This window comes from Drosophila navojoa, chromosome 5, assembly GCF_054131105.1.
Source record: "Drosophila navojoa isolate 15081-1374.11 chromosome 5, UAZ_NAV_1.0, whole genome shotgun sequence".
Classification (NCBI taxonomy): domain Eukaryota; kingdom Metazoa; phylum Arthropoda; class Insecta; order Diptera; family Drosophilidae; genus Drosophila; species Drosophila navojoa.
In genome coordinates this window covers 23,448,264-23,473,308 of record NC_142893.1, presented here as the reverse complement: position 1 = coordinate 23,473,308, position 25,045 = coordinate 23,448,264, and the positions used below count along the sequence as shown (strand labels likewise).

Genomic DNA, 25,045 nt, shown 5'->3' with positions numbered 1-25,045 from the left:
ACCGGACAAGAGCCTCAACAAGCGGGAATCGCACCTGAGAGCTCTTCAAATAGTACAACAATTGTCACGAAAATAACAACGACAACTACAACAACAAGTAGTAGCACTGTAGATTCAACACCTGATGATGAGGCACTCGATACAGTGGAAACTGCAGTCACCACATTGGAGCACACAGGGAACCGTGAAGTACCTACGACGTTGGTCATAGGTGATGCTATTTCACAGAATTTAATCAGCCCCGAGGAGTGCAGAGTCATACTGGATGGTGAGAAACGATCAGAAAGTGTATCCACATTGCTCAAAGACGAACAACTTAGTCCTTTGGATGAGCTGCAAATCATAGACGATACATTGATTGTTGTCAACCGTGTAAATTATCTGGTGGATGTAGATACCGAATTGACGCCTGAGAATTTCAGTGACCTGAACATTTACGACACAAACCTTCAATGCTTCATAGATCCGTCTACTGGTCAGAAAATTTCTTTCCAAACCCTAGTGTTTGATATGAATATCTTTCATCCTGATAGAATACTAGTAAAGAACTTTAGTAAAGGGATATATGAGACCCTAGCAGTTGCACTTGAGCGTCCGTTGATGGACAAACATACTGGCCATATGGTCGACCCCAAGACAGGAAAGAAAATACCGTTTTTTGAGTGTATTGAACGTAAATGGATAATAAGTGCCAATCCCGATGAGCAAAAACCTGCTGCCATTGAGAATGTTACAATAGATCAGCGGTCAGGCAAAGTGGTGCTTGACGATGGTCAAGTTTGTTCCATTGTTGATGCTATCAACAGTGGCAAACTCGACATACAGTCGATATCGGTGCGCGACCCTGTTAGCGGTGAGGTAATCCCATTGCGTATGGCAATTGAGTTGGGTGTGGTTGATATGCAGGCTGGTACGGTCATAGATATACAGACATTGAAGGAAATTCCAATGGAGCTTGCGTTGCAGATGGGCTTCTTAGTGCCTGGCGCACGTAAGCCGATCTCCCTAGAAGCAGCTGTTCGCAAAGGTCTTTATGATCCAGAGACTGGCAAGCTGTACGATAGGGAGTCTCAAAATCAGGTAGATGTACAAAAGTCCATAGAAATTGGTTTGGTTGATCCTAAGATTTCGCTGATTGTGGATACAGTCACCAAGAAGGAGTTGAAGCTCGACTGCGCTATTGAGGATGAACTGGTTCTCACAACGGGCCAAATTAAGGACAACAAGAATAATACTCTTGTGCCGTTTGATGTCGGTGTTGAGCAGCGCTTGGTGAAGACCGATAACGTAACCTGGAGCCTGCCCGAGGTGCTGCAGCGCGAATATTATACACCCAGCACGGGTAAGGTGCTGAACCCGGTTACAGGTGAAGATATTCTGCTACAGCAGGCTATTGAAATGGGCTTTGTTGAGTTGGACTCGACATTGGTTAAGGATACCGAGAATGATAAAATTGTGCCGGGAAAAGAAGCTGCAAAAGTGGGTCTTCTGGATACCGTACGTGGCACTCTTAGTTCGCCAAATATTGGCTTAGACGAAGCCTTTGTCAAAGGTTATCTGATAAGTACTAAGAAACCTTGGTCCCTTGTCGATTGTTTGCTGCGTGGTCTTTACGACCCTTTGACAGCCAAATTCAATATTGACGGAAAAGAGGTCGACTTAAAGACAGCCATTGCACAGAAACTCATCAATCCTGAAGAGTTGGTGCTACTGGATCCCAAAACAGAATCCATAATTTCTTTGAATGAGGCAATTACGAAGGGCTATCTAGATCCAGTTGGTGGATTTGTTATTAATCCATATGCTTCAACAAAACTCTCTCTGAACGAAGCTCTCGAAAACCGTATTCTAATACCTCCCAAGCGAAAACGCAGTCTGCCCGATGCAGTTTACAGAGGTTTATACGATCCAAAGACCGGCCAGTTTAGCAATACGATCACGCGTGAGAAACTGACAACTGAACGTGCCATTCGTAGGGGTATTCTCGATCCCGATTCGACGGTCGTCAATGTTTGTGGTCAAGTTGTGCCATTTGGTGTAGCCACCGAGACAGGCATTGTGGATAGCCAACAAGGCACGGTTAGGGATGCAAACGATCAGCATATTGATTTTAAGGAAGCCTTTGATAAAGGTGTTCTTGTGGAGGCTAAGAAACCCTTGCGTCTCATAGAGGCTGTTGTTAAGAATATTTACGATGAAACGGATGGTCACTTTATCGATCCCAAGTCTGGTGAAAAACTGAACTTTGCTAAGGCCTTAGACACCAATTTAATAGACGAACATAGCGCTCAGATCCGGGATTTCAAGAGTGGTTTGTATAAACAGCTCAATTTGACACATGCGAAGGACACAGGTCTTATAGATCCTCAAAATGCCAAACTACTTTATAACAACCAGTCAGTGACCATAAAGCATGCCTTTAATATTGGCATTCTTATGGATGTTAATGCTCCCATAAGTGTACAGCGTGCTATTCATCAAGGTCTCTTTGATGACAAAACTGGTAAATTGACTGACCCCAAGACTGGACGTAAAATTACTTTATTGGAGGGTATGCGGAGCTTTGTTATTAATCCACAGTTGCCTTGCTATTTTGATGAGCAGTCGGAGCAAATGCTTAGTCTCAGTGAGACTTGTCGCAATGGCATCATTAATAGAAGGGAGGGTGTCTTTAAAGAACCAGGCAGCACCAGCTTTGTGCCTCTTGGTGAGGCCATGAATTTGGGCTTGATTGTGGATATAGAAAATGCTGGCTTTGGGCTGTACGAACTCTTGGCTATGGGCTTTTACGATGTGAACACACGTCAAGTTTTACACCCAGTCACGAATCGAAAACTAAATCTAAATGAAGCCTGTGTTGAGGATGTTGTCAGTCTATCTTCCAGTTTAGTTAAGCATAATGAGTCTGGCAAGTATATGCGTCTAGCAAATGCTATTAAGGAGCAGCTCATTGATGATACCAACGGTTGTTATAATCTGGGAAATGAACAGCTAGATTTGCAGACAGCAAGGGCACGTGGGTTAATTGTCTCCAACCGTCGTCTACTGAGTCTTGAAATGGTTCTTCGTATGCAGCTTTACCGGTCCGAAACAGGGAAATTCTGTGATCCCACGACGGGTGAATATCTTGATTTAATTGAAGCTATACACTCGGGCTTTATAGATCCCACAAGTACCGTTTTTAAGAATCAGCTAACAGGCAAAGAATTACCGCTAACGGTAGCTATAGAAAATAGTGACATAGATGTAACTAAGGGACGCGTTTTTGATCCTAAATCAAAGTCTACATATAATTACGATGTGGCGTTTTCGCGCGGTATACTAGTAACCATACCGCGCCCTCTTACTGATCGCGGCGAAATCGTGCGCCGTCAAGATAGCGTTGAACTATTAAGTCAAACTCCCGTAAGCGTTGTCATCAGCAAACCTCGCGAAATGTCACTTGAGGAAGCTATTAAGTACAATATAATCGATCCAAAGACCGCGCTCGTACGCGATTTCGATAACTTTAAGTTCCTGCCATACGCATTGGCCCAGGAACGTGGTCTTGTAGATGTTACTAAGCGCACGCTCGTTGATCCTAAAGCCTTATACTTTGCATTTGATCCCACGCTGTTGATCTATGTACGGGAACCCGTCACATTCGATCAGGCGGCTGAATCCAAGTGCTTGGATCTTCAAACCGGCATGCTAACCTATCAACCAATAATCCCCGTCAGCGATGACAGCGCAAACGATTCACTAACTGTCATCGAAACGTCGCCCAAGATATACACGCTTAAAGATGCCGCAGGCACTGGCATTATCGATCCCGATTCAGCGTTGGTTAAAGATCTGGCCAAGGCGAAACTCGTGCGTTTACCAGAGGCCTTCCGTAAAGGTCTGATGGATGCCAACAAGGCGAACGTATTAAATACCCAAACCTCAAAATTATGCACACTGCAAGAGGCCTATGAGAGTGGCTTGATCTGTACACCCAAGCGTTCATTTGGTTTGCTAGAGGCCATCACATTTAACCTGTACAATCCAACAAATGGCTGTCTAGTTGACCCCTTCCAAATGCATCCCGATATCATCAAGCGTAAGAAGTATACATTGGCCGAGTCTATTAGTTCCGGCTTAATTGATCCCTCCTCAACGGTGGTACGTGACCCTAGCTCTGGTGTCATCTTACCACTGGCCGCTGCAATAAGCAGTGGTTTGATCGATGCCACTGAAGGTCGTCTGAATGATGCCAACGATCCCAAAAATAACATTGATTTAGTGAAAGCCACCGAGAAGGGTTTACTGCTGCCAGCCGAACAGAGGGTAAGTTTGACAGAGATATTCTACACTTGTGTCTATGTGTACTAAAAGGGATTTTTAATACTTTCCACTTAATAAAAAAAAAGAAAATAACTGTAAATCACATTCGAAAAATCACTACAAAAATTTTTATATGCAAAATTTTACACTTCGTGGCATGTTTCGTTTTGGTTTATTATATATAAAATTTTATATAATATTCATAATTTTTTTCAAATTTTCGTTACATTCTTTTCGATCATTGCGCTATTTACTCTCTTCTTTTTATCATCGGACTAACTAACAGCTGTCTGCTTATCTAAAATGAAAATTAAATAATTTTTATTTGCCAATCATATATGATTATATTATTATTTTATTTTGCTTGTCCTGAAAAATGGACAAAAATTTTCTTATATTGCAGCGCATGGCATTGAATTTTATATGTTCTCGTTCACAAAACACATCAATTAAATCAAATCTATCGCATAACTTTTTAAAAATGAACCAACTAAGTTAGCTGAACTTGCTTTTACAAATTTTAAAGTTATGAATGCAGCAAGAAATATGTATATCAGCAAGTGCTACATACGACATAATCACACCACAGATCGGTTTTTATCATATCAGACAATATTAAAATCAATCATCAAATTGCTTGATCTGGCAACGCAACGCAACGCGCGTCTCCATTACTCTCCATAACTACTCAGCACGAATGACGTCGGCAATAATTTATTTTTAATCTTTTTCTGTCATATATCTATACATACATATCTATCGATAACACAAAACATATACATTCACATATACATTTACAAAAACAACTATATTTTGTATTCTTAGTTTTCGTAAGTCCCAACTAGGCAGAATTTTGTTGAGGCTCATCCCTAACCATGCCAAACTGTAACGCTATAGAGTATTCGTAAATTTATATGGTAAACCTATCCAATCAGTCCTATTGGAATTCATATATGCTATTTCCATCTATTCTTAATTAATCTTCCATTATCGTATCCTAACATTTTTGTAAACACTTTTAATACTTTCTTTAGTTTTTTTTTTAACTAAGGTTCAATATATATATATATATATATATATATATATTTATTTATATGTATAAATTAAGAGTAATTTTGCCCTTCAAAAGTTAGTTTACGTTACAGTTTGGTTCGACTACAGACGCTATAAGACCTGGCACATGTAGTTCGTTTGCTAATCATAACTTGCCTTTAGCCTTACTCAAATTAGCTAGTATTTTTTGTATTTATTTTTTATATATGCATATATTTTAAATATCGATTTTCTACCTATTTTCAGCATTTTATACATACAATTATTCTTATATTATTTCGTTTACAGTTTTAATTTTTTGAGTTTGCTCAACCGACATTAAAAAACAAAAACAAAACAAAATAAAAATATGAATCCAAATTTTAACACTGATCCTAAACAATAATTACTCAACAACAACAAAACAAACCCCATTAAAACGTAGTTAGTTTCCCATACTAAAAAGTATAAAACTTGTAGTTTTCCCTGTTTAAAAGTAGTGCTCGTTAATTATTTAGTAGTGCCTAGTAGTAAATATTGGTGTTATTGTGTGCGTCCTTTAACTATTATTTATCTATGTTATGTTTATTGTACTATAAAATGCTTGCAAGCCTAACTTATCATAGCTCTCGCCTGGCCTATAAAATGCTTTAAAAAAAAAAAAGACTCTTGCTTTTACTGCCGCTTAAGTTTTTATATTTCAGCAATTGTATGTTTGTGTGTTCTCTATATATATTTTGTGTTACATATGTTATGCCTATCAACATATATATTTGACCCCCAAATATGAAATATTTAAGTATGAACCTGTACCTGATTAAGTTATATTTTTCGTTTAAAACTTAACTAACTAAAACCTTTTTTACCATCATTATCAAACATGAAATTTGCGTATATAGCAAGCAGTATTCGAGAAGTTCAACATGTGTGAGGAGAATGTCAACGATCTGCTTAAATGGGTCACCTCAGTCGAACAGAAACTATCAAGCGTTGGTGGACCGCGAGAGAAAATCGATGAGCTGCGGAATCAAATCAATGCGCTCAAGGTAATATAGTCTATAGACTTAACAGACTAATACTAATACAATATTTTAGTTGCTTAAAAAAATGTTCATCAAAATCTTAACCATTTGATAAAACTTTTCATTTTCATAGCAAATCAAGGATGAAATCGAATCGCAGCAGCGTCCAGTAGCCACCTGCCTGGAACAAATACGTCAAATTGTTCTCACTGGTGGTGATGTGCTCTCTGCACCAGAGGTTACCACACTGGAGAACTCTGGTCGTGAATTGCGATCACGCGTAGATCGTGTCAATGATCGAACACTTCGTCTACTGCGTCGCCTTGAGGCTGGACGTGATGAGCTGACGAAGCTGCGCAGCGAGTTAGATATCTTCTCTGATTGGCTGCAGCTGGCACGTCGCACACTCGAGGATAAGGAACGCTCGCTATCAGACCTCACGCGGCTCGCTTCGCAAGCAGACACCATTCGTGAGTTTGTCAGCGACGTGATTGGCCACCAGGCGGACCTTCGTTTTATTACAATGGCCGCGCAGAAGTTTGTGGATGAGAGCAAGGAGTTCTTAGCTGTACTAAACGACTTCCGCACCTCACTGCCAGAGAGGCTGCCTCACGTGGAGCCATTGTCTAGTGCCGAGAGTCCCATACGCCAGGAAGTTTCGCTGGTGTCAGCCCAGTACAAGGATCTATTGAACCGGGTTAATGCGTTGCAAGATCGTGTCTCGGGCTTGGGTGGTCGGCAGCGTGAGTACCAGGATGCCTTGGATAAAGCCAATGAATGGCTGCGTAGCGTTCAACCACGTGTTTCGCGTGTTATATCTGAACCTGTCGCTGGAGATGCCAAGGGCGTGCAAGATCAGATGAATGAAGCCAAGGCATTGCACAATGAGCTTTTGTCTAGTGGTCGTCTGGTGGACAATGCTCAGCAAGCTTTAGATAATCTTCTACGCAGTTTGGGTGGTCAGCTCAGTCCCATGGAAATCAATCAACTGGAGCTGCCTATTTCTGATTTGAAGAACAACTATCAACAGCTTATAGATACGCTTGGAAACCACTGCAAGACCTTGGACAAGACTCTGGTGCAATCGCAAGGCGTGCAAGATGCGCTCGACAGCCTGGTGGGCTGGGTAAATCAAGCTGAGGATAAGTTCAAATTAAACTTGCGTCCCGCTTCGCTTATCAAGGAACGTCTACAAGAACAAATACGCGAACACAAAGTACTTTTAGCTGATTTGCAATCGCATCAAGCTAGCATCGATAGCGTTCAAATCTCTGCCAAGCATCTGCTAGCCAGTGCATCCAATGCACGTATAGCCAAGAAGGTGGAGTCAAATTTGAATGATGTAACAGGCAAGTTTGAAAAACTGTATGAGAAGGCTAACAAGCGTGGGGAATTCCTGGATGATGTATATAGTCGTCTCTCCAAGTACCTGGATGATATTAGCACCGTGGAACAGCGCATGGGAAGCCTGCAGGAGGCCCTTGATAGCCGCGAGACCAGTTTGCTCGCCACGGAGGAGGTAGCGCGTCGCATGCTCGACTTGTCTCGCGAAAAAGACCAACTGGCGCCACAGTTTGAGGATTGTGTGCGTAATGGCAAGGAGCTGATAGGACTGCGCGATGTGACCGATACGGGCGTTTTGCGTGATCGTATCAAGGCTTTGGAATCTCAGTGGCGCAACATAAACATCAGCATAGATGAGCGCGCCAAGCTATCCAAGCAGAAAGCTGAACGTCGTCAAGCCTACGAGAGTCTTAAGGACGAGGTCTTATCTTGGCTGACCACCACAGAAGGACGCGTTAATGCGCTTGCGCCTGTAGCCATAGATCTGGATAAGATACGCCAACAGAATGATGAATTGAAACCTATCTGCAAGGACTATCGTGACTATGCGCCTACTATTGACAAGATTAACGATATTGGCTCGCAATATGATGCACTTGTTCGGCCCGAGAGTCCCTCACGCAAACGCTCAACGTACAGTCCTATAAAGAGGACAAGTCCGCTGCGTCGCATGTCCGGAGACGCCAGAAGCCCCAGCCCGACCAAGGGAGGCATACTGTCGCCACTATCGACTGGTTCCAGTGGATTCGGTAGCCGCAGATCCTCTCAGGATGGCTTCCAGCTCTCTGAGCTGTCTCCGGTGCAGCAACAGCTGAGCGAGATTAACAATCGCTATGGTTTGATTGGAGTTCGTCTAAATGATCGTCAGCATGAGCTTGATAATCTTAGTGAAGAGTTGCGCAAGCAGTATGAAAATCTCAAAGGACTGGCTCAGTTCTTGGAACGTATTCAACGCCAGGTACCTAAGGAATCGGTGTCCAATAAAGACGAAGCCGATCGCTGCATTAAGCAAGCGCGCAAGATCCTTGAAGATATGTACGAAAAGCAGAGCTTGCTTGACACTACAAAGGCACAAATTAAAGACATTCTGCGACGTAAGTCGGATGTGCCCGGCGCCGAGCAATTGCGTGTAGAGAACGACAATATACAAGAGAAGTGGAAGAATCTCAATGATATCTGCAAGAAACGCATTGCTTTCTCTGAGAAGCTGCGTGACTTCCTGGACACCCATGGCAATCTCAAGAGCTGGTTAGATAGCAAAGAGCGCATGCTCACTGTGCTGGGACCGATTTCCTCGGATCCGCGCATGGTTCAGAGCCAGGTGCAACAGGTGCAGGTATTGCGCGAAGAGTTCCGCACACAACAGCCACAGCTGAAACACTTGCAGGAACTTGGACACGATGTTGTCGATCATTTAGCCGGCACACCCGATGCACAAGCAGTCGAGATTAAGCTCAAAGATGTGATTACCAAATGGGATGATCTCATGGGTAAGCTGGATGACCGCGCTAATAGTCTGGGCGGTGCTGCCGATAGCTCAAAGGAGTTTGACGCGGCTGTCAATCGACTGCGTGAAGCTTTGCAAGGCATTAGCGATAATCTGGATGCTCTGCCAACTGAAGGCGATCACCAAGAGAATCTGCGCAAGATCGAGAATCTCGAACGACAACTCGAGGGTCAGCGTCCACTCTTAGCTGACGTAGAGCAATCCGCGGCTACACTGTGCAACATTCTCGGCGACCCAGCTTCACGCGCTGATGTCAACTCACGCGTGGCAGCACTGGAGAAACAATATCTGGCGTTGCAAAAGAAATTGGATACGAAGAAGGCTGAAACAGAGGCTTCTCTGCGTGATGGTCGGCACTTTGCTGAGAACTGTTCAAAGACGCTCGGCTGGCTATCCGGCGAGTTGTCCAATTTGACCGATCGTCTGCTGGTATCTGCCCATAAGCCAACACTGCAACACCAGATAGACACACACGAGCCCATCTACCGTGAAGTTATGGCGCGTGAGCACGAGGTCATAATGCTGATCAACAAGGGCAAGGATCTGTCCGACCGACAACAGGATCGTAGCGTCAAGCGTGATTTGGATCGCATACAACAGCAATGGGAGAAACTGCGTCGTGAGGCAGTCGATCGTCATACGCGACTGCAAACCTGCATGGAGCATTGTAAGAAATACTCCCAGACCTCAGAGACCTTCCTTGCCTGGCTGCGAACCGCAGAGGATAAATTGGCGGATCTAACACCCGGCGTGCTATCCAAATCAAAGTTGGAAACTCGTCTGCGTGATCTGCAAACGTTCCGTAGCGAGGTTTGGAAACATTCGGGAGAGTTTGAAAACACTAAAGGTCTGGGTGAAACATTCCTCAGTAGTTGTGACATTGACAAGGAACCAATCAAAGCTGAGTTACAAGACATACGAGATCGTTGGGAGCGTTTGAACAATGATTTGATTGCACGCGCTCATGAGATTGAGAACTGCTCGCGGCGTTTGGGTGACTTCAATGATGAGCTCCGCAATCTGGATCATTCACTGGGTCGTTGCGAGGATCGACTGGCCGCCCATGATGCCCTGGGCGGAGCTGCGAAAGACCCCAAGCTGCTCGAACGCGTCAAGGCTATTCGTGAAGAGTTGACTAATCTAAGTAAACCACTGCAATCACTCAAGGCGATGGCAAAGGACATTAGTGCCGAGGCACGCGCCGCCGGCGGTGATGCTGACCATTTGACCAGTGAAGTTGATGGATTGGCTGATCGCATATCCGAATTGCAAGGCCGTTTAGATGATCGCTGCGGTGAGCTGCAATCGGCAGCAACAGCTGTATCCCAGTTCAACGAGCAGATGAAGAGCTTGGGTATAGACCTAAATGATCTGGAAGCTGAAGTTGAGAAGCTTTCGCCACCTGCACGTGAAATTAAGATTGTGCAACAGCAAATTGATGATGTGGGCAAGCTTCAAAATAAACTTGATCGTCTAGTTGGTCGTTTGGAGGATGCCGAGCGTGCCGCTGATGTTCTTGTTGACGCAGGATTTTCTGCGGATACGACTCAGACTCGCGAGCAAATCTCTACCTTGCGCAAGACTCTCGGTCGTCTTGATAATCGTGTGCGTGATCATGAAGATAATCTACAGGGAACACTTAAAGCATTGCAAGATTTCTATGATATGCAGTCACAAGCGCTGGATGATATCCAGGATGTGGGCGAGGAATTCAAACGCATGAAGCCCGTGGGTTCAGAGCTAGATCAGATCAGGCGCCAGCAAGAGGACTTCCGCAACTTCCGAGAGCGCAAGGTAGAACCCCTGGCTCAGAATGTAGACAAAGTAAACATGGCAGGACGTGATCTGGTACGTTCCGCAGGCAGTGGAGTTTCTACGACTACCGTTGAGAAGGATTTGGAGAAGCTGAATGATCGGTGGAACGACTTGAAGGAGCGTATGAACGAACGTGATCGTCGCTTGGATGTGGCTCTCTTACAATCTGGCAAGTTCAAGGAGGCGCTAGCAGGTCTCTCTAAATGGTTGAGTGATACCGAAGAAATGGTTGCTAACCAGAAGCCACCAAGTTGCGATTACAAAGTGGTCAAGGCGCAGTTACAGGAGCAAAAGTTCCTCAAGAAAATGTTGCTTGATCGTCAGAACTCCATGGGTTCATTGGCGAATCTCGGCAAAGAGGTGGCTAATCATTGCGAACCCGCTGAGCGCGCTTCTATTGAGAAGCAGCTTAATGATCTGATGAAGCGATTCGATGCGTTGACTGATGGTGCCGAACAGCGTGAGCAGGATCTGGAAGAGGCCATGGAGGTGGCGAAGCGGTTCCATGACAAGATTAGCCCACTGGAATTGTGGCTGGATAATACCGAGCGCGCCGTTAAGGCCATGGAACTGATACCAACGGATGAGGAAAAGATTCAGCAACGCATTCGGGAACATGATCGTCTACACGACGAGATTTTGAGCAAGAAGCCTGACTTTACGGATCTCGCAGATGTGGCTGCCCAGCTGATGCATTTGGTCAGCGATGAGGAGGCCGTTAATCTGGGAGAGAAGGTACGCGGTGTGACCGAACGCTATACAGGTTTGGTAGATGCTAGTGAAAATATTGGCGCATTGCTTGCCGAATCCCGTCAAGGATTGCGCCATCTGGTTTTGAGCTATCAGGACTTGGTTGCCTGGATGGAAAGCATGGAGAATGAGCTAAAGCGTTTCAAGTCTGTGCCTGTGTATGCCGAGAAGCTGTTGGAGCAAATGGACCATCTGATAGAATTAAACGAGAACATTGCTGGGCACGCAAATAATGTGGAGTCCACTGTTGAATCCGGCGCAGAGCTTATGAAGCACATTTCCAACGATGAAGCCATACAACTGAAGGATAAGTTGGACTCTCTGCAACGTCGCTATGGTGATTTAACGAATCGTGGTGGTGATCTTCTCAAGAACGCTCAAAATGCTTTGCCATTGGTGCAGCAGTTCCATGACGCCCACAATCGTTTGGTCGATTGGATGCAGAGCGCCGAGACAGCTTTAGCACCTAGTGAGCCACGTCAAGCTGATGTGTTGCGTCTAGAGACTGAGCTGTCCGATATGCGGCCCATGCTGGACACCATTAATTTGGTTGGACCACAGCTATGCCAATTGTCGCCGGGAGAAGGTGCCGCAACCATAGAGAGCATTGTTACACGTGATAATCGTCGCTTCGATGCCATCGTAGAGCAGATCCAACGTAAGGCAGAGCGCCTACATCTAAGCAATCAGCGAGCCAAGGAGGTAACCGGCGATATTGATGAGCTGTTGGAGTGGTTCCGTGACATGGACACCACATTGCGCGAGGCCGATCTGCCAGCTATGGAACCCAAGTTGGTGCGCGCTCAACTACAAGAGCATCGATCCATCAATGATGACATATCCAGTCAGAAAGGGCGTGTGCGTGATGTGACCGCCGCGTCCAAGAAGGTTCTACGAGAATCTCCGCAAAGCGAGAATACGGCAACACTTCGTGAGAAGCTTGATGATCTGAAGGAGATTGTAGACACAGTTGCACAGCTGTGCAGCGAACGTCTGGGCATCTTAGAACAAGCTTTGCCACTTTCAGAGCACTTTGCTGATTCTCATTCGGGTCTCACCACTTGGCTGGATGATATGGAGCAGCAAATCTCACGCCTGAGCATGCCAGCTCTGCGTCCCGACCAGATCACATTGCAGCAAGACAAGAACGAACGTCTGTTACACTCCATAGCCGAGCATAAACCACTGCTCGATAAGCTGAACAAAACTGGCGAAGCTCTGGGTGCGTTGGTCGCCGAAGAAGATAGCGCCAAGATCAATGAGATCCTCGACTCAGACAATGCCCGCTATGCGGCGTTGCGTCTGGAACTACGCGAGCGTCAACAGGCACTGGAAAGTGCCCTGCAGGAGTCCAGCCAGTTCTCCGATAAGCTTGAAGGCATGTTACGTGCTCTTGCCAACACGGTGGATCAGGTGAATCAATTGGACCCACTCTCAGCACTGCCACAGAAGATTCGTGAGCAAATTGAAGACAATGATGCACTAATGGATGATTTGGATAAGCGTCAGGATGCATTTAGCGCTGTACAACGAGCTGCCAACGATGTCATTGCCAAGGCTGGCAACAAGGCTGATCCGGCTGTGCGCGACATCAAAGCCAAACTGGAGAAGCTAAATAATCTGTGGAATGATGTGCAGAAGGCCACTAAGAAACGTGGCAGCTCCCTGGATGACATACTGAGTGTTGCGGAGCCTTTCTGGAAGCAATTGAACAGTGTGATGAAAACTCTTAAGGATCTAGAGGAGACGCTCTCATGCCAGGAGCCACCAGCGGCCCAGCCGCAAGACATCAAGAAGCAACAGGTGGCACTGCAGGAAATACGCCACGAAATCGATCAGACTAAGCCAGAGGTGGAGCAAGTGCGCCGACATGGCAGCAACTTAATGAACATGTGCGGCGAACCCGATAAGCCAGAGGTGAAGAAGCACATTGAAGACTTAGATAACGCCTGGGATAATATCACAGCCCTGTATGCTAAACGCGAAGAAAACCTCATCGATGCTATGGAGAAGGCTATGGAATTCCATGAGACACTGCAGAATTTACTGAAGTTCCTCACCAAGGCCGAGGATAAGTTTTCTCATTTGGGTGCTGTAGGATCCGATATTGATGCTGTGAAGCGACAGATTGAACAACTCAAGGCGTTCAAGGACGAAGTCGATCCGCATATGGTCGAAGTAGAAGCATTAAACAGGTAAGTTTTGAATTTCTTAAAATAATTTTAGGAAAATTCTCATATCTTGTAATCTGTAATAATGATAAATCAACGACGTATTTGTGTGGTCTACCTACAATCGTGCAATTGGCAGAGGTCTCGAAAGGCAAGATAATTTCAAAATTTCGTACGTTCTTTATAACTCGTTCGCTGTTACTGTGTAAATTTAAGTGCCTGTGCATCGCCTTATCTGCAATCGCCAGTCAGTGATTAACGATCTGTGATCTATAATCAAGAATATTTCTTGTATTGCAATGTTTATGATCTTGGATCCAGATTTTCGATCTTTGATTGGCGATATCTGAGTTGTGATTGCAAATCTATATTCACTGATTTGTTATCAAAGATCTGAGATTTGTTATTTCACATTTGCTTTATGCATGTGTTTTTATGATTTATGCCAGCAAGCCACCAAAACCAACGGTTCCATTACCAATGCATGTGCACCTGACAAGACGCAAGTTATTATTGTTATTATTGTTGTTCTGTCTGCATTTAAATCATCATCTTTAAATATCCAATGCTAATTCTCTGCTAACCGTTTACAGACAAGCTGTGGAACTGACGGAACGCACTTCGCCAGAGCAGGCGGCATCAATAAGGGAACCGCTGACTGTGGTCAATCGCCGGTGGGAAGCTTTGCTGCGTGGAATGGTCGATCGCCAAAAGCAGTTGGAGCATGCTCTGCTCCACTTGGGTCAATTCCAACATGCTCTCAATGAGCTGTTGGTTTGGATTAACAAGACAGACAACACATTGGATCAATTGAAACCGGTAAGACAGCCACATTTTAGCTTCTAGTACGCATAATCTAATCAGTCTTTCATAAAGATACCCGGTGATCCGCAACTGCTCGAGGTTGAGCTGGCCAAGCTTAAGGTGTTGGCAAACGACATACAAGCGCATCAGAACTCAGTGGATACTCTCAATGATGCCGGAAGACAACTGATTGAAACTGAAAAAGGTTCTGTGGAAGCCTCCACTACGCAGGAGAAACTGCGTAAGCTGAACAACGAATGGAAGCAACTGCTGCAAAAGGCTAGCGATCGCCAGCACGAGCTAGAGGAGTCTCTGCGCGAGGCTCAAGGCTACATTGCTGAGGTTCAGGACATTTTGGGCTGGCTAGGTGATGTAGATGCCGTTATTGGTGCGAGTAAACCTGTAGGTGGCTTGCCAGAGACTGCCACCGAGCAGCTGGAACGCTTCATGGAGGTCTATAATGAGCTGGAGGAGAACAGACCTAAAGTAGAAACAATACAAGCTCAGGGTCAAGAATACATTAAGCGCCAGAACCAGATGAAGGTTTCTTCTAGCAATCTACAGCATACACTGCGCACACTGAAACAGCGCTGGGATGCAGTTGTTTCGCGAGCATCCGACAAGAAGATTAAGTTGGAAATTGCACTTAAGGAGGCTACCGAATTCCATGAGACACTTCAAGCTTTTGTTGAATGGCTAACCCAGGCTGAGAAGCAGTTGACCAATGCTGAGCCAGTCTCGCGCGTGTTGGAAACCATTCAGGCCCAGATGGAAGAACATAAGGTACTCCAAAAGGATGTGAGCACACATCGGGAGGCCATGCTGCTGCTGGACAAGAAGGGCACTCATCTCAAATACTTCAGTCAGAAGCAAGATGTGATTCTTATTAAGAATCTGCTGGTCTCAGTTCAGCATCGTTGGGAACGCGTGGTCAGCAAGGCTGCAGAGCGTACACGCGCTCTGGATCACGGTTACAAAGAGGCGCGTGAGTTCAATGATGCCTGGAATGGCATGATGCAGTATCTGCAGGAAACTGAGCAAGTTCTGGATCAAATTATCGAAGAAGCTACCGCTTCGAAAGAGCCACAGAAGATTAAGAAATACATTGGTAAGCTAAAGGAGACCCATCGCCAGCTGGGCGCCAAGCAGTCTGTATACGATGGAACAATGCGTACCGGCAAGAACCTCATGGAACGTGCACCGAAGGGCGATCGCCCAGTGCTTGATAAAATGTTGCTGGAACTCAAGGAGCAATGGACACGTGTCTGGACAAAGAGCATTGAACGTCAACGGAAACTGGAGGAGGCATTGTTGCTTTCTGGACAGTTCAGCGATGCTCTGGGAGAGCTGCTCGATTGGCTTAAGAAAGCCAAGAGTCGCGTCAATGAGAATGGACCAGTGCATGGTGATTTGGAGACGGTGCAAGGCTTGTGTGAGCATCACAAACACATTGAACAGGATCTGCAGAAGCGGGCTGGTCAAATGCAAGGCGTGCTCAGGACTGGTCGAGATCTGGAGCGTTCGGGCAATAATCCCGAAGTGGGTGGAAAGCTCGACGAACTGCAATCTATTTGGGAGGAGGTTCAAAATGCTGTGGGCAAGCGCGGAGAGCGACTCCAAGTTGCTTTGGTGGATGCTGAGAAGCTGAACGCAAGTGTCCAGGCTCTATTCGATTGGCTAGACCATGCGGAGCATAAGCTACGCTATGCCAAGAATGCTCCTGATGATGAGAAGGTCTCACGTGAGATGATGGAGATTCATACGGAGTTCATGCGGGATTTGCGCGTGCGCGAACGTGAGAAGACCGAAACATTTGAGTATGCGGAAGTGATCATTGGCAAAGCCTATCCCGATGCCATACCCATTATCAAGAACTGGTTATCGATCATTCAGCAACGCTGGGAGGAGGTGCGTCAATGGGCCATCAACCGTGAGTCGAAACTAGAACAGCATTTGCAATCGCTCAAGGATTTGGATGATAACATTGAAGAACTGCTGGCTTGGCTCAGCGGACTTGAGGGCACGTTATTGAGTAAGTTAATCAGATTAGTTTTTATGTAGTCAATTCCTTATGCTATTTTTCTTTCCTAAAGATCTGAAACATGAACAACTGCCAGATGAGATACCGCCTGTAGAGAAATTGATTGAGGATCACAAAGAATTCATGGAAAATACGGCACGCCGCCAAAACGAAGTAGATCGTGCCTGCAAGCCACGACAACTGCCTCCTGGCGCTCGCAAGCCTTCACGTAGCGGCAAAACGCCAGTGTAAGTGTTATACAATTACCCATTAATTTTTGTATATACGAAAAGTTTATTTTTATTTATTATTTTATTTTTATTGCAATTTTTCACCAATTTTACTGCTACAAATATCAAATATTTCCCCCTGCAACGTTTTGCACACAAACTCTTGCCTATCGTCTACCCAAAATACAAAAAAAAAAAAAAAACAATACTCTACACCTTGCAACAACTACTCAATATATATATATATATATATACAACTGTAGTCGTGGCTCCAGTCACGATCTGCGTGAACAGTCGCCCGATGGTCAGCTGCGACGTCAAAGGTTTGACTGCTACTTTATACTCTACATTATAAATTGAAAGCCACACAAAATATCAACAAGTGGCGAATGCGCTTACCAACACAGACTCTCTCACACACGCTCACATTGCCAATTGGTTAAAGTTTGCATTTTCCTTAACCATTGCAACATTAAACCTTTAAAATTCAAATACCAGACTATCATTCGCTTATAAACGCTCTATGTAACGCTAAAATACTACCTATCGATACCATACATCATCAATCGTCAAGAATTACAAGTTTCAAACTTGGATCATTGTACCCTCGATGATTGTACTTTTACTGAAGTCACAAAGGATTATACAAATTCATATTAATACGATTGTAGTCCTACAATGCGTTAACAAATAAATTTATCATCGCATACCAAGAGCTTAGAATTAATCCCAAGCAATTTATATTTAACATGAGCTTGAAGCAAATATTGCTCTTTTCCTGATCGATACATGTATAGCTCTAATATTTATGAAAGGAAAGGATAATAATTTGTTCACATATGTAGACATAACTATTAATGTAGTAATAGTTAGTAAGCATCCTTTGCCACTTACCACACCACGTATTACTCACTGCACCTCGCACACACACACTGCCTCGTTCACAGCACCCGGCTTTCAACACTGCTGCTAAAACTGTTGCTTTATTTTGATTTCGTGCAACTCAACTAATAGTGTAACTTGTCTAATATTTGTTTGTGACACTCTCTTCCACAGCTTCAAGGGCTCGCGCGATCAAGGACTTAACGCTCGCAAGGGCAGGTGAGTTAATTGTCTGGGTTTCTAGACTCTGATTATTAAATAGTTTCAAGAAATAACTGTGCATGCACTTTCAAAATGCTAAATGAAATTTATTTTGTTTACTCTCAATATGTTTGTTTTTTCGGCTCAATGCAACACTATTTTTGGAAATGCTGCGACATGTTATTTATTTTGTGTATACAAATCTATATACTATACTATCAACATTTTCTTTGTATTGTTGTTTTGTATTTGTCTATATTGTTTCGTTATTTGATCGTTTTTGTTTTTGTCTCTCTCTTTTGTCTCTTTTTCGTGATTCTACTTTCATCACGCTACGTAAACGTTGCCTCATATCAAACTCTATGCATCTTGCTGCTTAAATACTTGCTCCACATCATCAATAAATCAATATTTATACATATATATTTATATATATATATTTATAAATATATGTATATATATTTAATCGGCTGTGCAGTCGTGTTACGCCCACGCGTGATACGCCCGACAGAGATCGCCTGCCGCACTATGGGCCACGTTTCTCGCCAAGGTAAGTGACCAACCGACCAATCTATGTTTCATTCACCATTTAATGTTCAGTGCAGCTCAAACTGTGCGCTCATGCTAAATGCTCTGTTAAGTATTTTGTGTATGTTAAGCATTTTGTAGTTGAGCTTTTTTTTCTTTTTCTATCCTTGTGGCTCCTATAAATATCTCTTAGACTTCTGCTAATCCAATACACCTTTTTTAAGCAGCTCCAATGGTGGAGAACTTGAATTCCGTTCGCCACGTGCCAAACTCCTGTGGAACAAGTGGCGCGATGTCTGGATGCTGTCATGGGAGCGTCAACGCTTACTTCATGAGCATCTCATGTATCTGAAAGACGTGGAGCGCGCTCGCAACTTCAGCTGGGATGATTGGCGCAAGCGAGTGAGTATCCTTATTTAGATCAAACCAATAATCAATCAATAATACTTGAAAATGTAATCTCTTTCGTAGTTCCTCAAGTACATGAACCACAAGAAATCACGCTTGACTGACTTGTTCCGTAAAATGGATAAGGACAATAATGGCATGATACCACGCGATGTATTTATCGATGGCATACTCAATACGAGTAAGTTATGAAATCAAATTAGTTGAAACTGGTTTGCTAATTGACTTTCCTTAACAGAATTCGATACATCTGGCCTGGAAATGAAGGCTGTGGCAGATCTGTTCGATCGCAATGGCGAGGGCCTTATCGATTGGCAAGAGTTCATTGCCGCCCTGCGGCCTGATTGGCAGGAACGTAAACCCGCCACAGATTCCGATAAGATTCACGATGAAGTCAAACGTTTGGTTATGCTCTGCACGTGCCGTCAAAAGTTCCGCGTGTTCCAAGTGGGCGAAGGCAAATATAGAGTAAGTCTAAATTAACGTAATTACGAGCTATCAATTGTTAACGGTTGAATTTGTTCTTCACAGTTTGGTGATTCCCAGAAATTGCGCCTAGTTCGCATCCTCCGCAGCACTGTAATGGTGCGTGTGGGCGGCGGCTGGGTTGCTTTGGATGAATTCCTGCAGAAGAACGATCCTTGTCGCGGTAAGTTGCATTACTCAGAAATCTTATACATACACGCTCTAAATATAAACAATTTAAAAAAAATAAAAAATTTCTACACGTACACACACGAAAATTGTCGAGTAAATCATGTTAAATTTCAATCATTAATCGCATAATATTTCTAGAGTAACTTTTTGTAGTCTACCATACCACAAAAAAAAAAAAAAAAAGATAATCATAAATATTCCATTCCCATCTCAGCTCATGCATTTTGTCTATACCTTAGATTATATATGCATCATTCTTTTAAAAACCCATTTTTGATCATATCTCATAATTCACATACATCAACTTAGGTACAGTTGTGCTTAACAACTAATTATACTATTTTTTATATACAAGCTAAACATTTTTTTTGTAAACATACCAATATATCATATTAATAATACCAAACGGATATGGTCATTTAACCAACAAATAAATATCAAACTTTTGTGCCTAAATATATATAACTAGCATATGAACCCAAAAGAAAAAAGAAACCAATAAAAAACAACGTAACCTAAGAACAACATTTTTGAAAACATCATTAATTTGTTTGGTTGAATAATAATAATAATAATAATAATAAAAAAAAAAAAAAAAATTAACAGCGCGCAATATTTTTGAAGAATTTTTGAAATTTAGCCAGCGCCTATTTTGACGCCTATCATACACACAATAACCCAGCGAAATCAAAAATCCAAAAACTATCCTATACCCAACTACACCTAAGCTCACATTATAGGCCTCATCATGCTCATAATTTTGTTGCTTTTATAAATGTTAACTCTGCGTTTCTCCTACTCCCATACCACACATTAGTATTTGTATTCCACTAATTTGGTATACTTTCATAAACTGGGTTTGAGAATCACTATGCTTGTCTAGCATTTAACCTTAACCAAAACTTTGAACTACAATATAAAAACTTGCTTAGTACGTGTTAGTGCATGCTTCATATTACTTTTGCTGTATTTTCTCGTTGCGTAACTTAGCTGCAGTTCTTCATACTGTTGACTGTACCTAGCTGTAACTGTCACGCCTCGTACATTCGCTTATTTCTGTTTTCATCATTCAAATTTTTGAATTGAACTTTTTGTATTAATAATTTTGTATACCGTTTTTCGTTTTTACTAATCAAATTTTTATGTTCTCCCCCGTTTTTCTTTTTCAAATGTTTTTTTATAATATTTTTATTTGTTAAATCGAAATCGATATCGATAACGATAAAAATATACATATAAACCACATACATGTGTGTCACAAAAATCCGCTTGCGCTGCCCGACCGCCCGCCTGACCACGCCAAACATGCACTCGCCTGCGACTAAAAAAATACCACGAACAATATTAATCAAACAAAAACCACAAAATACTGTGACAAATACCATGCGGTAACAAAATCTCGTTGTTATTGTTGTTATATGTACAAAAATACAACAACAATCAAATGCGTGCTGGGTGTATATGTGTGTATATATGTATATCCGTGTTTGTATATATATATGTATATGCCATTTGGTATATCTCGCGGCATTTAACGGAGCAGCCAAGGGACGCACTAACATTGAGCTTCGCGAGCAATTCATATTGGCCGATGGCGTCTCACAGAGCATGGCCGCCTTTACGTCCAGACGTTCCACGCCCAATGCTGCCCAAACTGCCAACAGTTCGCAAAATGGCGCCGGTAGCCCCAACTTGCCGCCATATATGAGTGGACAGGGTCCCATCATAAAGGTAAATCAACAAAACCTATCTCAGATGTGGGTTAACTAAACAAACAAAACCAAAAAAAAAAAAAAAAAAAAAAACACACAAAAAAATGAAGATTCCCTTCACAATTACTTCATTAATCCCGTATATTAGAGTTGTATGGTTCAGAACAAGTTCAATTGAGGGAATCACATAGAGGATTACTGAAATTCTTCAGTGATCTTTCAACGATAAAGTTTGCCTCCCTAGATATCGACTGAAATGATTCATTTTGTCCGACTTTTTTGAATGCCACGATCTACAGAGTTGGTCAGCAATTCGAAGACAATCTGTTGACGATTCAGTTTGCTTAATCAAACTTTGTGAACAGTGTCTGTATCATTGTAATCTGTCTAATCTGTTTACTGATGGATCTTTTTAGAATTGTTGGGCGTGAACTAGACGCCCTAATAATGCTTAATTGAACTTGGTCAATAAATTGAACTATTATTCCCCAACTCTAATGTATATCCCGTGCTAGGCTTCGATTATTGATTATACGAACGGTAAGTTCTGAGCTTTCGTTTTGGGTTTATTGTGTGTGTTGTTGACAAATAAAAAATACCATAAAAAAGCAAAAATACCAACAAAAAATACATTCTCGCTCGCTGCTGCCGCTGCGTCGCGCCGACTCTTGATTTTTGTGCATGAGAATTTATATAATTCTACAAACATATATATTTATTGTATTGAACGTATTGTTGTTGCTATACTACATACATATCGTATATATCTTTTACGTATATCTTTATTTGTTAATCCTCCAATTGTTTTTTACGTTACGCTGCGTCATTACTTTTGAGTTAAATGCTAGCTAGCCTAACGCTCCCCGTTAGGTTAGGGTTCTTTTGAGGTTATGTGCAGGCATTAGTTAGGTTATATTGAGGCCAGTTTGCTTAAATGATCATATACCGTTTAGTCAGCTATAAGCATATAGAGCAAAATGCCAACCAAAAAAAACTTATTTCTATATATGTAGCTGATGAGCACTTGGCCGAGTTAATGCCAATATTTGAGAAAATCCGTGCACAAGACCAAGTCCCATGCGCCTTTCCCATACATATGGGCGCCGGCGGCACAGTATTCGTGCGCTGCAATACCAGCCGCTCGGTACCACTGAGTCCACACGTGCTTCATTGTCATCCAACCACACATTGGGTAAGTCGAACAGAACCTGAGGAAGCAGACGGAAGTAAACCGCACCAGGTGGCAACAGGGCCAGTAGTAGGGGGCATCACCAAACTCCCCAAGGCTTGTGATATTAATATATAATCCCTTACTTCCCTTTAGGTACGCGAGCGTTCCGTTCGCTCAATACCCATGTCCAGGCCATCGCGCTCTTCGCTTTCGGCCAGCACGCCTGATTCGCTCAGCGACAACGAGGGAAGCCATGGTGGACCCTCCGGCCGTTACACGCCGCGCAAGGTCACCTACACGAGCACGCGCACGGGCCTCACGCCAGGTGGCTCACGTGCCGGCTCCAAGCCCAACTCACGCCCGCTAAGCAGACAAGGCTCCAAGCCGCCTTCGCGACATGGGTCAACACTCTCGCTGGACAGCACAGGTGGGTGCATCGAGTTGTCCATTATCCCACACCAATTTAATCCATTGCTTGCCTATATTTTAGATGATCACACACCCTCGCGCATACCACAGCGGAAGGTGTCCGCAGCGAGCACCACCAGCACCGGCACCACACCGCGGCCGGCTCGTCTGTCTGTCGCCACGGCATCCACACCGGGCAGTCGGCTAAATGGCACCAGCACCATCACACGCAAAACCGCTTCCGGTTCGGCAAGTCCAGCGCCCACAAGGTAAGAATTCGAGCTGATACCATTGTTTGGGGTAAAGCAGGGGGTTTTTTTGATCAAAATGTGAACTTTATTAATTTATTTATTTGTTTTTCAAAAATTATTTTCGGTTACTGCATTAACTTTTGACTCACACAACAAAAATACCAACAAAATACCTAAATAATACCGAAACATATTCAACATAATACTCGAAATCATTAATCTACATGCTACTCACACAACAAAAAACAACATTCAAACAAAAAAAAAAAAAAAATAAAATAAAATGATTGAAACGCTAACTTACAAAATGCATTGGCTTGAATATCATATCGAAATTGAATGCTTGAAATGCAACTAACTGCAACATAAAAAAATACCTAAAATATATACCGACTTGTGCCTGAAACAATCCAAAAATACCAGCAATGGAGGCATGAGTAGATCATCCAGTATCCCAGCACTAACAGGCTTCGGCTTCAAACCACCTACTAGGTAATGCCCAATAAAACAGTGAAAAACCAAACAATACTTAACATATCATTATTTTAAATTATTTTAATTTCAAAACTTTAAGTTAGATTCAGTAAGCTAAGCTAGTCTCTAAGCAGTAGGTGAAAAATATTAATTCTCGGTTATGGTTGTACTTATGCTAACTATTCATATACTAAAGCCGCCCATCACGGATACCGGTTAAGATACCCCTCAACGATTCCAAAACATCATCGCCCACCAGCTCGTCTGCCAATCCAAGCAGCTTGGGGTAAAGTTCCATATATATGCCAACGTATGATATACAGAGGTAGACAGCTCTGTATAATTTATCCACAGTAGAATTATTTCAGCAAATTGTAGAAAGTAATTATTATAATTTCTATACCTAAAATATATTTGTTGTTTCGAGTTTTGTTATTGTTTTTGTTATGGTTAGTCCAGTGCATGTCCACAGCAAGTGCCTCGTTTGTTTTCTAACTTGCAAGCTCGACTAATGATTTAAGTTTGTTTATGTTAATGACTTTGCGGAAGGAATTATATTCTCGAACTGTCTGAATCAAAATTGAATCACATGTATACATATAACAAATTATACGTACTTTTTCCAGAAAGGATATTCTGATTTAAACTATAATAAATATACCTTTACCTTTACTACTTCAAATATTTTCATTTGACTATATTCATATTATATTCATTTTTGTAGCTTAGTCTGTAAAGCAAAGAAAACAAAATGAAAAACAAAATTAAGTTACATAAAAAATAAAATGTAAAAGATTTAACTAAGTGAATCTACTTCCGCAAGCTCTGCAATCTTCGGCAGACCGAAGCTAGTTTATTATATGAAAATTTATATACATATATATATGTTACTTTACCTTGTTCAATTGTTAAAGTTTCTTTTTTATGTATTTTGAATAGCTTTTCTCATATATTTAATTGATTCCCTTTTCACAGACGCAACATCAGCGGCAGCTCCACGCCCTCGGGCATGCAGACGCCGCGCAAGAGCTCCGCGGAGCCGACGTTCAGCTCGACGATGCGGCGTACATCTCGCGGCACCACGCCTACAGAGAAACGCGAACCGTTCCGACTTTAAGGCGGAAGCAACAGTTGCCAATTAATATAAAAAAAAGGAAAATATTTCATAAAAATACTAACCACGCACTGAAGTTCTTTCAACTAATCAACCCGATTGTGAATTAGCCCCCTGACTCTCTACCCATCAGACTCAGAGACTACATTGATATAGAAAATGTAGCAACAGGAACCATTTAAAAAAGACGCTTCCAATCGATACAAAACTCTAAATTTGTATGGAACAGCGCCAAGAAT

General features: G+C 42.8%; 1 protein-coding gene across 50 annotated transcripts in view; it reads left to right on the top strand.

Annotated features, from left to right (window-relative positions):
- The window catches only part of shot (dystonin-like protein short stop), a 93,922-nt gene extending 69,071 nt beyond the window's left edge, over positions 1 to 24,851 (top strand). For 22 of the 50 annotated variants that reach the window (XM_089262549.1, XM_089262551.1, XM_089262550.1 and 19 more), the window contains 20 exons: positions 13 to 4,308; positions 6,237 to 6,383; positions 6,493 to 13,970; positions 14,086 to 14,118; positions 14,540 to 14,765; positions 14,823 to 16,782; positions 16,844 to 17,018; positions 17,264 to 17,323; positions 18,057 to 18,101; positions 18,562 to 18,633; positions 18,839 to 19,013; positions 19,083 to 19,200; positions 19,258 to 19,487; positions 19,551 to 19,668; positions 21,220 to 21,407; positions 22,713 to 22,986; positions 23,050 to 23,236; positions 23,642 to 23,710; positions 23,889 to 23,978; positions 24,668 to 24,851. In XM_089262549.1, coding sequence (XP_089118675.1) covers positions 13 to 4,308; positions 6,237 to 6,383; positions 6,493 to 13,970; positions 14,086 to 14,118; positions 14,540 to 14,765; positions 14,823 to 16,782; positions 16,844 to 17,018; positions 17,264 to 17,323; positions 18,057 to 18,101; positions 18,562 to 18,633; positions 18,839 to 19,013; positions 19,083 to 19,200; positions 19,258 to 19,487; positions 19,551 to 19,668; positions 21,220 to 21,407; positions 22,713 to 22,986; positions 23,050 to 23,236; positions 23,642 to 23,710; positions 23,889 to 23,978; positions 24,668 to 24,809 — 16,083 coding nt within the window. In that variant the 3' untranslated portion in view covers positions 24,810 to 24,851. Of the gene's footprint in view, positions 1 to 12; positions 4,309 to 6,236; positions 6,384 to 6,492; positions 13,971 to 14,085; positions 14,119 to 14,539; positions 14,766 to 14,822; positions 16,783 to 16,843; positions 17,019 to 17,263; positions 17,324 to 18,056; positions 18,102 to 18,561; positions 18,634 to 18,838; positions 19,014 to 19,082; positions 19,201 to 19,257; positions 19,488 to 19,550; positions 19,669 to 21,219; positions 21,408 to 22,401; positions 22,581 to 22,712; positions 22,987 to 23,049; positions 23,237 to 23,641; positions 23,711 to 23,888; positions 24,074 to 24,667 lie in introns of all 50 variants that reach the window. The other 28 variants (XM_018104026.3, XM_018104015.3, XM_018104034.3 and 25 more) reach the window with 20 other exon arrangements.
- Positions 24,852 to 25,045: the final 194 nt, after the last annotated feature.